This window comes from Vespa mandarinia, chromosome 13 (assembly GCF_050613455.1).
Source record: "Vespa mandarinia isolate Hongniang chromosome 13, ASM5061345v1, whole genome shotgun sequence".
NCBI classification, from domain to species: Eukaryota; Metazoa; Arthropoda; class Insecta; order Hymenoptera; family Vespidae; genus Vespa; species Vespa mandarinia.
Window position 1 is genome coordinate 4,819,518 of NC_140822.1, and position 14,327 is coordinate 4,833,844.

At 24.8% G+C, this 14,327-nt stretch overlaps 3 protein-coding genes across 3 annotated transcripts; all 3 read right to left on the reverse strand.

Annotated features, from left to right (window-relative positions):
• Window positions 1–2,670: 2,670 nt before the first annotated feature.
• LOC118448606 (uncharacterized) lies at window positions 2,671–3,850 on the reverse strand. The gene is made up of 5 exons (XM_085660885.1): window positions 3,657–3,850; window positions 3,493–3,583; window positions 3,141–3,286; window positions 2,839–2,971; window positions 2,671–2,778 (listed from the first exon to the last, which is right to left on the reverse strand). The coding sequence occupies exons 1-5, from the start codon at window positions 3,848–3,850 to the stop codon at window positions 2,728–2,730; spliced, it is 615 nt and encodes a 204-aa protein (XP_085517011.1). The 3' UTR covers window positions 2,671–2,727.
• A 2,197-nt stretch (window positions 3,851–6,047) lies between these two features.
• Window positions 6,048–9,009, reverse strand: LOC118448607 (uncharacterized). Its single transcript, XM_085660884.1, has 9 exons — window positions 8,555–9,009; window positions 8,280–8,448; window positions 7,944–8,063; window positions 7,421–7,866; window positions 7,221–7,346; window positions 7,062–7,152; window positions 6,673–6,818; window positions 6,360–6,492; window positions 6,048–6,297 (listed from the first exon to the last, which is right to left on the reverse strand). Exons 2-9 carry the CDS (start codon window positions 8,436–8,438, stop codon window positions 6,247–6,249), a joined length of 1,272 nt encoding a protein of 423 aa, XP_085517010.1. The 5' UTR covers window positions 8,439–8,448; window positions 8,555–9,009; the 3' UTR covers window positions 6,048–6,246.
• An 863-nt stretch (window positions 9,010–9,872) lies between these two features.
• On the reverse strand, window positions 9,873–11,394 carry LOC146872615 (uncharacterized). Its single transcript, XM_085660804.1, has 6 exons — window positions 11,157–11,394; window positions 10,957–11,082; window positions 10,798–10,888; window positions 10,409–10,554; window positions 10,096–10,228; window positions 9,873–10,033 (listed from the first exon to the last, which is right to left on the reverse strand). Exons 1-6 carry the CDS (start codon window positions 11,387–11,389, stop codon window positions 9,983–9,985), a joined length of 780 nt encoding a protein of 259 aa, XP_085516930.1. The 5' UTR covers window positions 11,390–11,394; the 3' UTR covers window positions 9,873–9,982.
• Window positions 11,395–14,327: the final 2,933 nt, after the last annotated feature.

The following is a 14,327-nucleotide window of genomic DNA, read 5'->3' on the forward strand; positions in this document are numbered from 1 at the left end:
ATATGATCTTTTGTAGAAATCTTCATTATATAATAAATTCTTTTCTTTTTTTTTTTTTTTTTTTTTAAATAATTATCATATTATTACATGAGTTAAATAAAAGCATTTCTTGTCTTTATATCAGACTTTGACGTCATTTGACGTATAATTTTTCTAATATTTCATAGATATTGTTTTTCTTTCTGTTTTTTTTTTAATATACTTAATAGACATTTAATATTTATATTTGAATTTTACCTTAAATTGATAATTAGTTGTCTTCAAATTCATCGATAATGAACAACTCATGGAAGAAGTGGAACTAAATATTTTGGAAAAATATAAAAAAGAACAATTATGTAGTATGATTATTGTCGGTAAATATATATATATATGTTTAAATGTTAAAAACTAAAATAACATATTTTCGATTATTCTATTGTTGCAACAATCTTCATCATTTATTTATTCATCATTTAGTTTAGTAACAATCCCGTCTATCATAAATATTATTTTTCATCTTTATGGAACATTGTATGTTAATCAATTAACATTATCTTTTACCATGTTGGAAATTTAATATCCTGGTCCGTTATTTTATACTTTACTTATTTATCAAGTAATAATTCTTTATTCATTGACAACAGTAGGCTGTCTATGCTATGTCATATTAGGTTTATGTACAACATATACGTTGTCGATTTAGCGTTATAACGTATATATATAATTTGTGAGAGTATATTTATTTGTTTTTTCTTTTTATTTATTTCTTTTTTTTTTTACTTTTTTTGCCTAAAGTATCATCACAAAAGCAAGTTTTTCATCATTTTTACAATTTATACTTTGCAAGTTGAAAATTCCTCAATGATTTAAAAACGATCAGAAACGTATATAGAGCATTTTTGAAAGATTACGATTAGGTTAATCGATATAGCAGAACATTATGGAAAAATTACAGAGTTAGTCTGAAAAAATTTGTTTTGTGTTTTTTCATTTTTTTTTGTTCTCTTTATTACGTCTTCATTTAATTCGGTGTTTTCTTCTTTGTTCAAAATTTTTTGATTCGTTAAATAAATTTTCCAAAAATACTTACTTGGAATCAATTATCTTTGCGATGATACTCATTGTCTTTGATTTTTTTTTTATGTAAGTAATACGCTCATAAATAAGTGTCGTATATGAAAGTAAAGAAGTAGTTGTTTTTTTTTGCAAGAACAATGTAATTATTTTACTTCATCGATATTAATGTACAGATGATAATTATTTTTATGAAGTAAAATAAAATATATGATTGAAGGAATTGATAGTAAACTTATGAATGAAAAAATAAGATGAGATTAAAAATAGCAAAATTCAGATTATTAAATGAGATAAATGACATCATGATGTTGGAAGAAAAAGAAAAATTCTATTAGAATTTAATCGGCGATACAATAAAAAATTAATTTCAGTTCTAAATAACAATTAAATCATATATAATTAGAATATCTGTAGAATGTATTACGTGAGAATATATTTCATACAAGATATGCATTGATTTCATTCATTATCTAACTTAGATTTCGAGAATGAATCATTTCCATCGTGCACACTTTGTTATTGATCTCTTTTTTAATTGATATTTCCATAATATTTTTCTTACTTCTACCTATGGCGTTCATTTTTTTCAAATTCAAAAAAGAATTTTTTCAAATCACAAGAAATTTCACACATATAAATAACATCACAAAAAAAAGAGAAATGTGGACCACGTAAACAAAGTAACAAAACATAATCATTTCATATTCAAATTCATGGTCTAAAATTTTATATAGGGTCTCAAAGACAAATTCAAATGTCGATACAAATATTTAATTTTTCTTCATAAAAACAAAAATGATTGAACAAAAATCGTTATTGTGATCGTACGCAAACGTAATATCTCTATCATATTAAATAAATAAACAATAAACTTAAAGCATCTAATATTGATCGAGCTATATATATACAGTTTCCAAATAATTTCTATTTTTCAATTTATGCTCCCATTTTCTTCGGTAAAAGAATTGTAATAGAAGTAAAAATAACGTTAAAGGTTCAAAGATTTATAGAAAATAATTAAAGTGATATGAATTAAGGATTCTCGTCAATGACTAATGTCTATTCGTTTTGATAGATATTTCAAAAATGACTGTTTACCAAGCAAAACAATTTAAAAGATTTGGAAAGAAAGAGGACGAAACATTGAAAGAATTAAAGAGTAATGAAGGAAGGAAGGAATGAACTTTGACCCGAAGAAATGTATGTGACTTTTTCGTGAAACAAGCAACTGCGCAGATTTATAGCCAGAAATATTTTCGGACCAAATTCAAGGCAAAGTAATAATTCAGCCATAAATCAGTAATATTTATATATAAGTAATTATAAATAATAATTATAATATATAATTCAATAATAAATAGAAGTTTATTTCTTGACTTGAATTCCCATAACTTGTCCATGAATTCTTTTCAGCGAATCCCCGAACAAACTTTCAATGCCAATCATGTCATATAAAAATAAAAAATTCGTCTTTGACGAATGTTTAATTAATGCCAAACGATATACTCATTTGACTTAATATATAATAAATAAAACCTAATATAAATTTTACAGTTTCCAGGGATATTATTTAATAGAAATAAATACATTTAATTTTATCTGATACTAATTAATTTTACTACGTATAATAATAACAATTAATTATCATTTATCAATTCTGACTTGGAGTTATTGAACATTATAATACATCATAGCAAAAGAAACTGCTTTTTGTATTAACTGAAAAATAAAAGTCGCCGTTAAAAAAGATATCATCATCAATAACTTATTACTACATACCTGAGAAAAAACTTCATGCGATGAAACGAATAATCCACCGATTGAAAGCATGCATGGCTTCATACTTCTTGCTATCATAAATAACAATATTTTTTGAGTTTTTATAGGCAATAAGTAGAAAGGAATTTGACACCTGCAAAAAAGATATATTGTTTCTCAACCAAAATAATTAATAGCTCATCCGATAAATTACATTTTGTGAACTTTAAACATTTCATCCATAAAATTAATTTTAGCTAACAGATTTGTCAAATATTATATATTAATTAATGGTGTTAAGAAGAAACATTGTAACATCTTACAATTCCTCAAAAACTGCATTGCTGTAATTCAATATCTCTTGGCCAATATAAAAATTAATATATGTGGTAAATATAGAACCCATAACGTAGATAGTGAACTCGATTATTTTTGAGGCATTTTGTAATACTATAGATATTTGAAATATCTAAAAACCATATAAAAAATAAATATTTAACAATAATTTTTAAATAATAAACATACATATTAACGACGATTTGTTTGAGTGGATAATAAATAATACCGAAATATATAATAAAAACTATTGAATTAAATTTACTTTATTCATATAGAAACCATTAAAGATTCTTCTTTTTATTACGATTTTCAATTGATAATATACGTAATACTTACACAAAGGAGATCAATTACAACGATGGTCATCCCAAGAAAAACTACAATTAAGTAAATTACATTGGAAAAATAGTTTATCAAATCCACATACCTTAGGAACAAAAAAATGTGATTTAGAATTTAATATAATAAGAGAGAATGATAGAAGTTTATTTCGAACTAACTCCGTGACATGTCTATAACGTTTTATAAGGTCTACTATCCAATGAAACTCTTGGCAAGGTCTTTGACTAAACGAACTTCTTTGTAAATATTTTGAATCATTTGTAAATTGTTGCTGTATTTTCAATCTGCAATAAATAACATACAAAATTACGTTTAAATAATTCATAACAATTAGATTAAAAGCGTATAACATTCGTTAACTTAGCACGTACATTATAATACTAAATAGACAACATGCGTGCTGTATTACTACCAAATATGATATAAAAACCACACAGCCTATTATCAGCACAATATAAAATGCACCAGTTTGGTAAATAAGCAGAAAATAATATAAAGGCCCAGAGTTTGAAAAATTATTAATGGGAAAGGGTAATGTTAATTGATTATTGTCCAATGTACCAAAGAGGTATAGAAGAACATTCAAGATGCATGAAGATGTTATTGAAATAAAATAGATGCTAAACAATACTGTAAAAATATGTAAAGTATTGCAATACCTTGTTTAAAGTTGTTTTTTTTTTTTTAAGTTTTTTTGTACTTACCTATGACAGCATATGCATACGTCTTAGTTTTCTTCGTATATTTTTCCACAATGAACAGTTCCATCTCATCAGATATGTGCTCACAATCCAGTCTAATACGAAATAAAAGTAATCTTACCTAAAAATTATAAATATTTTTTATTTAAATACATACGATTTCGACTAGTAAAAAAGAAGCTAATATAATAAAGCTAATACGAACAGTTACGAACTGAAAGTAAGTGGTACTATAGGCAGAAATCATAATAAGAAATGCTACTATCTTTCGAAGCTCTATGACAGTCGTTGTCAAATTGAAATCCATCGTTAATAGTTGATACAGCTGCAGAAAAGTAAGATTTTTACTAAACGAATGTTAATGTGTACGTTATAATTAACAAGGACAGATTTAATAAAAAAAATTTATAAGAATAGATGATACAAGTTTATTGCATTGAATACCAATATAAAATATTTATTCAAATTTGTATGAAAATAAACATAACTTATAACAGCATACATAAATAAAAAATAAAAATAAAATATAACAGCAAATAAATAATTATAACAGCAATAATAATAAAAATACTAATAATTTACATATTTAGAAAATAAATGTTTACCTCATAGACAATTATTGGCAATATGTACACAGTGATTGTACAAACCACAAACAACTGGTTTTTTGAATTTTGATTAGAACGCAGTCCTAATATAAATTGAACTAGTCGATTCGACAAAAGGAAGTGCTGTTCAACAAATCTCTTACTTCTCGAAGCCATAACTAGTGAACTAAGTTAGTGAACTAACTTATGTTATCTACAGTGAAATAATCAATACACTTCCCACTACTATTTCATTAAAAATTCTAATTGCCATCTATTAGATACAGTTTTAGCATGTTATGTAAAAGGGTAACATGAAAATATAAGTGTAATAATTTAATCGATAGAATACAATATGAGAATGTTTCATCCTTGTATACTACTGTAGTGTTAAATACGTTCAAATACCAATACATATAAAGACTTCTATAGAAACAGATAATAGAAACATTTATAGAAACAAATGATTATTCGCAATAATTGAACGAGAAGAAATATACCTTTAAATTTTCACGGACATGCGCAGAAAGTTATATTGACCAAGAACTTCTTCAGTCGCTCTTCGACCACGCTCTAAAACACTTGCTTAAGAATGAAACAAGACATCACTATAACAGTTAGTAAAGAGAACTTAAGTTTATGGATAATACAATTTGTGAAATGTTCTATAATTGCGAAAACAAGGTCTGCAACAGTTCCAATGCATCTACAGGTAAAAAATATTTATTTAAAAGTTTTCTAGGGAGCATATTACATTTATAAAATCAATGTGCAAAATAATTCTGCTGGTGTTAAGTAATAATAAAAGACATTTAACCATATTTTAACCATTACGACCATCTAATTACATTATTCAAGTAAAATTCTATATTATATTCAAAAATACGTTTCAATAACTAATTAAATATATATAATAATTAATTATTATATATTTATAATAATTAAATATTTAATAATATAAATAATAAAAAATATATATATAATAATTAAATATATTAAATATATTAATAATTAATATACATAATAATTAAATATATATAATAATTAAATATTTATATATATTAAGAATGATCAAACAGATTTACAATTACAATTAGTCCTATTTAATTGATATTATCGATAACGCAACTGGTCAAATGTTGTCTATTTGTAAGAAATAATCATCGACGATAATAAATGAATATGATGAGATTATTTAAAAGTGAATCAAAAGTGAATCAAAATATCTTAATTTAAAGGATAAAGACAATTTATAAATAAACTAATATCAAACAACAATACGTGAAATACATAATCCACATTTTGACTATAATTATTATTTTATTAATTAATACATGTGAGTATGTCCGATTTTTTATGAAAACTAAATAATAACTATAAAATTAAATAGCAATAATTTATAAAAATCTTGCTATTCGATAGTGGATCTCAAATTATTGTAGTTGTAAGATAAATTTTAATTAATTAACATTATAATAAACCATCGCAAAAGAAAGTGCTTTTTGGATTAACTAAAATAATACATTCGTTATTAACGTGATGCATTAAAAACCAATAATATGAAGCTACGTACCCCAGCAAAAATTTTATTCGATGATACGCACATTTTTCCGATTGAAAGCATGCATGGCTTCATACTTCTCATAATCATAAATAACAGCAATTTTTGAGATTCCATAGAAAGATTGTAAAACGGAATTTTACATCTGCGAAAACGATATATATTATTTCTTATACCAAATAATTAACGACCCATCTATTAAATTAAATTTTCAATTTGGCTTATTATTATTAATCATTTCGTTATTAAAATTTATATTAGCTTTACAGATTCGTCAAATTTTGTATATTAATTGCTGGTACGAATATATTTTGTAAAATCTTACAATTCATCAAAAACTTCTTCACTATGATTCAATAAGTTTTGACCAATGTAAAAGTTAAGGTATAAAATCAATATAGATACAAAAATGTTAATACTGCATCCAAATGTTTCCATTAGACTATGCAATATTTCCGACAATTGATACATCTAAAATGATTATATGATTTAATGAAAGAAAATCATTCTAAAACGTATACATGTTTAAATATATATTAAAGTAAATAGACGATTATTTTGAATTCATAAAAAAAAAAAACAATTATAGAAGCTCATAAATAATATAGGATGTATTAACATTAAAAAGTTGAATACAATTCTATGAAATTATAAAACTTACAGAACTCGGATCTTTTATAAGAATTTTCGATTTATTCATAAATTATTACTTACGTAAAGAAAATCGAAGACAATAAGGATTGTTGCAAAAAAAACTGCAATCAAATAAGTTATCTCGGAAAAACAGTTCATCAACTGAACAAATCTTTAAAAAAAATTGATTCTAGTAAACAATGTATACAAAAGAAATAAAAAATATAGTCTTAGACTTACTCCGTAACATTTTTATAATGCTTTATAATGTCGATCATCCAATCAAATTCATCCAGATGTGTTTTGCTATTACGATTTGTTTTCGTATGTTTCTGATTCATTTTAAATTGTTCACGTATTTTAAAACTGAAATGAATACGTAATAAGTGATAATATTTGAAATAAAAATAAATATATTTTTCAAATTGAATTATACCAACATTATCAGGCTTAATTGACAGCACGCGTGTTGGACACATACCAAATATATTGAATAACACGAACTACCTATCATCAATAGGATAATGGCTCCTATTAGTTGATAAATAAGCAAATTGTAATATAAAGCTCCTACGAATAAACCATCATTTTCGGTAAAAGGTAACAGTAATTGATTATCGTCCAACGCACCAAAGATATAGAGAAGAACACTTAAAATACTTGGAAACGTCATTGAAATAAAATAGAGACTGAAAAAAGCTATAATAATACGAAAAACAATAAAAATTAAAATATAATAGTTATTTTTAATTACATTTTCTTCCTTACAAACAATAATAAAAGTATGCAATTGAGATTGTATCGTATACTTTTCTATAATGTTCAATAACTTTTCATCAGCAAACTGCAGATAATCACATTTAATGCGTGCAAAAATTTTTTTCATCTGCAAGTAATGAATTTTTGCTTAATATAATTAATATTTGTAAAAATAGAGCTAATGCAAAAATAAATGATACAAACTGTTATAAATGAAAAGTAAGTAGTAGTGTAAGTAAGAACCAGAAGAAGAGTAACGAATAATTTATGCAGCAATTTCACAGATGATTGCAAGTTCAATTTTAACATAGTCAGATGACATAACTGAAGTCAACGAACATTTTTATAAATCACATATAAATATATCTATATTAATGATTGTTGATAAAAATAGATAATATAAACATTTTATTGTAATGCGACACAAGATATCTCTTTGCGAATATATTATTTTAAGAGATATAATTAATAAAATTATAATCGAAATAACCAATAATATTATAAGTATAATCATGCATAAAAATAGAAAAAATTGTTTACCTGATGCACAATTATTGGGAATAGGTAAATAGTTACCAAGCAAACTAGAAACAATTGATTATTTAAATTACGATTAGGATGTAGACCTATAACTAATGCAACTAGCCGATTCGAAAACAAGAAGTGCTGTTCGAAATTGGTCAGATCTCCTCGAAACATTATAGTGTATCTGAATCGAAATGAACTTTCTCGAAATAAATACAATATATAATAATTCTAATAATAATAATAATAAAACTAATAATAATATACATATTTAGGAAAGAAAAGTTTACCTGATAGATAATTATTGATAATACGTAAGCAATTATTAAACGAAGTAGAAAAATCTGGTGGTAAATAATATTGATTAGAACGCAGTCCCAATAAAACTAATCGATTTGAACGAAGAAGTGTTGTTTAAAGAAGCTCCCACTTCTCGAAGCATAGTGAACTAACTTATGTTATCCGCAGAGAAGTAATCAATACACTCCCCATTATTATTTCATTAAAAATTCTAATTGCCTTCTATTAGATACAGCTGTAGCACGTTATGTAAAAAGGTGGCATGAAAGCATAACCATAATAATTTAATCGATAGAACACAATATAAAGATGTTTCGCCTCTTTTTCATAGTGCTGAATAAATTATAGCATTTATACACAGTTATACTACTTATTACACAAGTAAGTAATACCACTAAGATACTTATATGTATAGAAACAGGTGGTTATTCCCACAATTAAACGAGGGGATATATATCTTCTACTGTTAATTTTTCTGAACATGCGCAGAAAGATCTATTGACCAAGAACTTTTTCAGTTGCTCTTCGACTACGCTCTAGAATACTTGCTTAAGAACGAGCAGAGAGATCGCTATAACAATTAGTAAAGAGAACTTAAGTTTATCGATAATACAATCTGTGAAATGTTCTGTGAATTGCGTAAACATGTTCAGCAATGGTTGCCAGTGCATCTACAGGTAAAAAAATATTTATTTAAAAGTTTTCTAAGGAGCATATTACATTTATAAAATCAATGTGCAAAATAATTCTGCAGGTATTAAATAATAATAAAAGACATTTAACCATATTTTAACCATTACGACCATCTAATTACATTATTCAAGTAAAATTCTATATTATATTCAAAAATACGTTTCAATAACTAATTAAATATATATAATAATTAATTATTATATATTTATAATAATTAAATATTTAATAATATATATAATAAAATATATATATAATAATTAAATATATTAAGTATATTAATAATTAATATACATAATAATTAAATATATATAATAATTAAATATTTATATATATTAAGAATGATCAAACAGATTTACAATTACAATTAGTCCGATTTAATTGATATTATCGATAACGCAACTGGTCAAATGTTTTCTATTTGTAAGAAATAGTCATCGACGATAATAAATGAATATGATGAGATTATTTAAAAGTGAATCAAAAGGAAATATCTTAATTTAAAGGATAAAGACAATTTATAAATAAACTAATATCAAACAACAATACGTGAAATACATAATCCACATTTTGACTATAATTATTATTTTATTAATTAATACATGTGAGTATGTCCGATTTTTTATGAAAACTAAATAATAACTATAAAATTAAATAGCAATAATTTATAAAAATCTTGCTATTCGATAGTGCATCTCAAATTATTGTAGTTGTAAGATAAATTTTAGTTAATTAACATTATAATAAACCATCGCAAAAGAAAGTGCTTTTTGGATTAACTAAAATAATACATTCGTTATTAACGTGATGCATTAAAAACCGATAATATGAAGCTACGTACCCCAGCAAAAATTTTATTCGATGATACGCACATTTTTCCGATTGAAAGCATGCATGGCTTCATACTTCTCATAATCATAAATAACAGCAATTTTTGAGATTCCATAGAAAGATTGTAAAACGGAATTTTACATCTGCGAAAACGATATATTTTATTTCTTATATAAAATAATTAACGACCCATCTGTTAAATTAAATTTACAATTTGGGTTATTATTATTAATCATTTCGTTATTAAAATTTATATTAGCTTTACAGATTCGTCAAATTTTGTATATTAATTGCTGGTACGAATATATTTTGCAAAATCTTACAATTCATCAAAAACTTCTTCACTATGATTCAATAAGTTTTGACCAATGTAAAAGTTAAGGTATAAGATCAATATAGATACAAAAATGTTAATACTGCATCCAATTGTTTCCATTAGACTATGCAATATTTCCGACAATTGATATATCTAAAATGATTATATGATTTAATGAAAGAAAATCATTCTAAAACGTATACATGTTTAAATATATATTAAAGTAAATAGACGATTACTTTGAATTCATAAAAGAGAAAAACAATTATAGAAGCTCATAAATAATATAGGATGTATTAACATTAAAAAGTTGAATACAATTCTATGAAATTATAAAATTTACAGAACTCGGATCTTTTATAAGAATTTTCGATTTATTCATAAATTATTACTTACGTAAAGAAAATCGAAGACAATAAGGATTGTTGCAAAAAAAACTGCAATCAAATAAGTTATCTCGGAAAAACAGTTCATCAACTGAACGAATCTTTAAAAAAAATTGATTCTAGTAAACAATGTATACAAAAGAAATAAAAAATATAGTCTTAGACTTACTCCGTAACATTTTTATAATGCTTTATAATGTCGATCATCCAATCAAATTCATCCAGATGTGTTTTGCTATTACGATTTGTTTTCGTATGTTTCTGATGCATTTTAAATTGTTCACGTATTTTAAAACTGAAATGAATACGCAATAAGTGATAATATTTGAAATAAAAATAAATATATTTCTCAAATTGAATTATACCAACATTATCAGGCTTAATTGACAGCACGCGTGTTGGACACACACCAAATATATTGAATAACACGAACTACCTATCGTAAATAGGATAAATGCTCCTATTAGTTGATAAATAAGCAAATTGTAATATAAAGCTCCTACGAATAAACCATCATTTTCGGTAAAAGGTAACAGTAATTGATTATCGTCCAACGCACCAAAGATATAGAGAAGAACACTTAAAATACTTGGAAACGTCATTGAAATAAAATAGAGACTGAAAAAAGCTATAATAATACGAAAAAAAATAAAAATTAAAATATAATAGTTATTTTTAATTACATTTTCTTCCTTACAAACAATAATAAAAGTATGCAATTGAGATTGTATCGTATACTTTTCTATAATGTTCAATAACTTTTCATCAGCAAACTGCAGATAATCACATTTAATGCGTGCAAAAATTTTTTTCATCTGCAAGTAATGAATTTTTGCTTAATATAATTAATATTTGTAAAAATAGAGCTAATGCAAAAATAAATGATACAAACTGTTATAAATGAAAAGTAAGTAGTAGTGTAAGTAAGAACCAGAAGAAGAGTAACGAATAATTTATGCAGCAATTTCACAGATGATTGCAAGTTCAATTTTAACATAGTCAGATGACATAACTGAAGTCAACGAACATTTTTATAAATCACATATAAATATATCTATATTAATGATTGTTGATAAAAATAGATAATATAAACATTTTATTGTAATTCGACACAAGATATCTCTTTGCGAATATATTATTTTAAAAGATATAATTAATAAAATTATAATATCGAAATAACCAATAATATTATAAGTAATAATCATGCATAAAAATAGAAAAAATTGTTTACCTGATGCACAATTATTGGGAATAGGTAAATAGTTACCAAGCAAACTAGAAACAATTGATTATTTAAATTACGATTAGGATGTAGACCTATAACTAATGCAACTAGCCGATTCGAAAACAAGAAGTGCTGTTCGAAATTGGTCAGATCTCCTCGAAACATTATAGTGTATCTGAATCGAAATGAACTTTCTCGAAATAAATACAATATATAATAATTCTAATAATAATAATAATAATAAAACTAATAATAATATACATATTTAGGAAAGAAAAGTTTACCTGATAGACAATTATTGATAATACGTAAGCAATTATTAAACGAAGTAGAAAAATCTGGTGGTAAATAATATTGATTAGAACGCAGTCCCAATAAAACTAATCGATTTGAACGGAAGAAGTGTTGTTTAAAGAAGCTCCCACTTCTCGAAGCATAGTGAACTAACTTATGTTATCCGCAGAGAAGTAATCAATACACTCCCCATTATTATTTCATTAAAAATTCTAATTGCCTTCTATTAGATACAGCTGTAGCACGTTATGTAAAAAGGTGGCATGAAAGCATAACCATAATAATTTAATCGATAGAACACAATATAAAGATGTTTCGCCTCTTTTTCATAGTGCTGAATAAATTATAGCATTTATACACAGTTATACTACTTATTACACAAGTAAGTAATACCACTAAGATACTTATATGTATAGAAACAGGTGGTTATTCCCACAATTAAACGAGGGGATATATATCTTCTACTGTTAATTTTTCTGAACATGCGCAGAAAGATCTATTGACCAAGAACTTTTTCAGTTGCTCTTCGACTACGCTCTAGAATACTTGCTTAAGAACGAGCAGAGAGATCGCTATAACAATTAGTAAAGAGAACTTAAGTTTATCGATAATACAATCTGTGAAATGTTCTGTGAATTGCGTAAACATGTTCTGCAATAGTTCCCAGTGCATCTGCAAGTAAATAGTGATTATATAAAAGTTTTCTAAGGAATATATTACATTTATAAAACTATTATGCAAAATAATTCTACTAATGTCCAACAATATTAAAGTTGTTCACCATCTTTTATTCAAAGCGTATGTAACTTCAACAACAGGTATAGATAAAATATGAACTACGAATTCAAGCCCGTAATGTTATCCCCCATCATCTGTCTATCGTATCGGTGAATAAGCTTATTTGATTATTACCTTCTCACACGTACATAACAATTGGTTTCGTGTGAGTATAGTAAGTATGGTTAGTAAATTGTGAACTCAGTCTTTTCACTCTCTCATAAGTGTATCTTTCTTTGATGGTAGCGTGCATCTCGTAGTATTCCGTGCTAGATACAACATTGATATGCATTTATTTTACGACAAATGCATAAAGAATAATAAATATAATTGATACATATAAGAATTAGTATATAAATCTACAACAAAAATAAGAATTTGTTCAATATTTTCTTAAAAATTAAAAATAAAATTAGTGAATACTTATATACTATATTATTTTAATACAAATTAAAATATGAGTTCATTTCCACACTACCTATGAAGTAGAACTAGCGCTTTTTTTTTTTACGTGATTGCCCTTGTAGAACTACTCCGCTCTATACGACTTCGATTATTACTACTACTAATAATAACATGATGTTATTACTATTATTGATAATAATAATAATTAATGTAATGTAATATAATATAATAATGATAATAATAATAAAAGTGTATTTAAATATTATTTATATACATTTAGATATTATTTAACATATTTTATATTATAAAGACAATTTGCTTCGACTGATCATGAGTAAGAAACAGTATAAAAATAAATGTATTACGATCATAAGGTAATAAGACAAAGAGAAACAATAGCGAACGAAAACAAAAGAAACGTTTTGTACTTCTCTTCATATGTCGTTTGTATTAAATGGACGGTCATGTGTTGATATTATCAAGCAAAATGATATATTTTTCCTTCTTTTGTTATCAGAAATTATATGTGTACATAAATATATTCTTCTGTTCCTTCTTCTTATTACTATTTTTTATTACTATATTATTACATGACATATTATTATAGTAATAGTAGTAGTAATAGTAATAATATGAAGTGAACTTCTTCAGAAGAAATTATAACAAAATAGCGTTAGGAGAAAAATCTCGTAGATAATGTGGAAACGAACTCGTATTTTAATGTTTATTCAAAATAAAATATATGTATGTTCAATAATTATTAATTTGTAAAAAATAATTGACAAATGTATATACTTTATATGCATTGTCATCGAACAAAATTATACTGCTGCTGTGTC

Coding starts and splice junctions, on each gene's coding strand:
- LOC118448606 (XM_085660885.1), bottom strand. CDS start 3,850: ATGTTATACGCTTTTAATCTAATTGTTATGAATTATTTAAACGTAATT. Junction 3,287..3,492: donor TTGTAATTGATCTCCTTTGT/GTAAGTATTACG, acceptor TATGGTTTTTAG/ATATTTCAAATATCTATAGT. Junction 2,779..2,838: donor CGCATGAAGTTTTTTCTCAG/GTATGTAGTAAT, acceptor TTTATTTTTCAG/TTAATACAAAAAGCAGTTTC.
- LOC118448607 (XM_085660884.1), bottom strand. CDS start 8,438: ATGTTTCGAGGAGATCTGACCAATTTCGAACAGCACTTCTTGTTTTCG. Junction 8,064..8,279: donor TCCCAATAATTGTGCATCAG/GTAAACAATTTT, acceptor CGTTGACTTCAG/TTATGTCATCTGACTATGTT. Junction 6,298..6,359: donor CGAATAAAATTTTTGCTGGG/GTACGTAGCTTC, acceptor GTATTATTTTAG/TTAATCCAAAAAGCACTTTC.
- LOC146872615 (XM_085660804.1), bottom strand. CDS start 11,389: ATGACGTTTCCAAGTATTTTAAGTGTTCTTCTCTATATCTTTGGTGCG. Junction 11,083..11,156: donor TGTCAATTAAGCCTGATAAT/GTTGGTATAATT, acceptor TATTCATTTCAG/TTTTAAAATACGTGAACAAT. Junction 10,034..10,095: donor CGAATAAAATTTTTGCTGGG/GTACGTAGCTTC, acceptor GTATTATTTTAG/TTAATCCAAAAAGCACTTTC.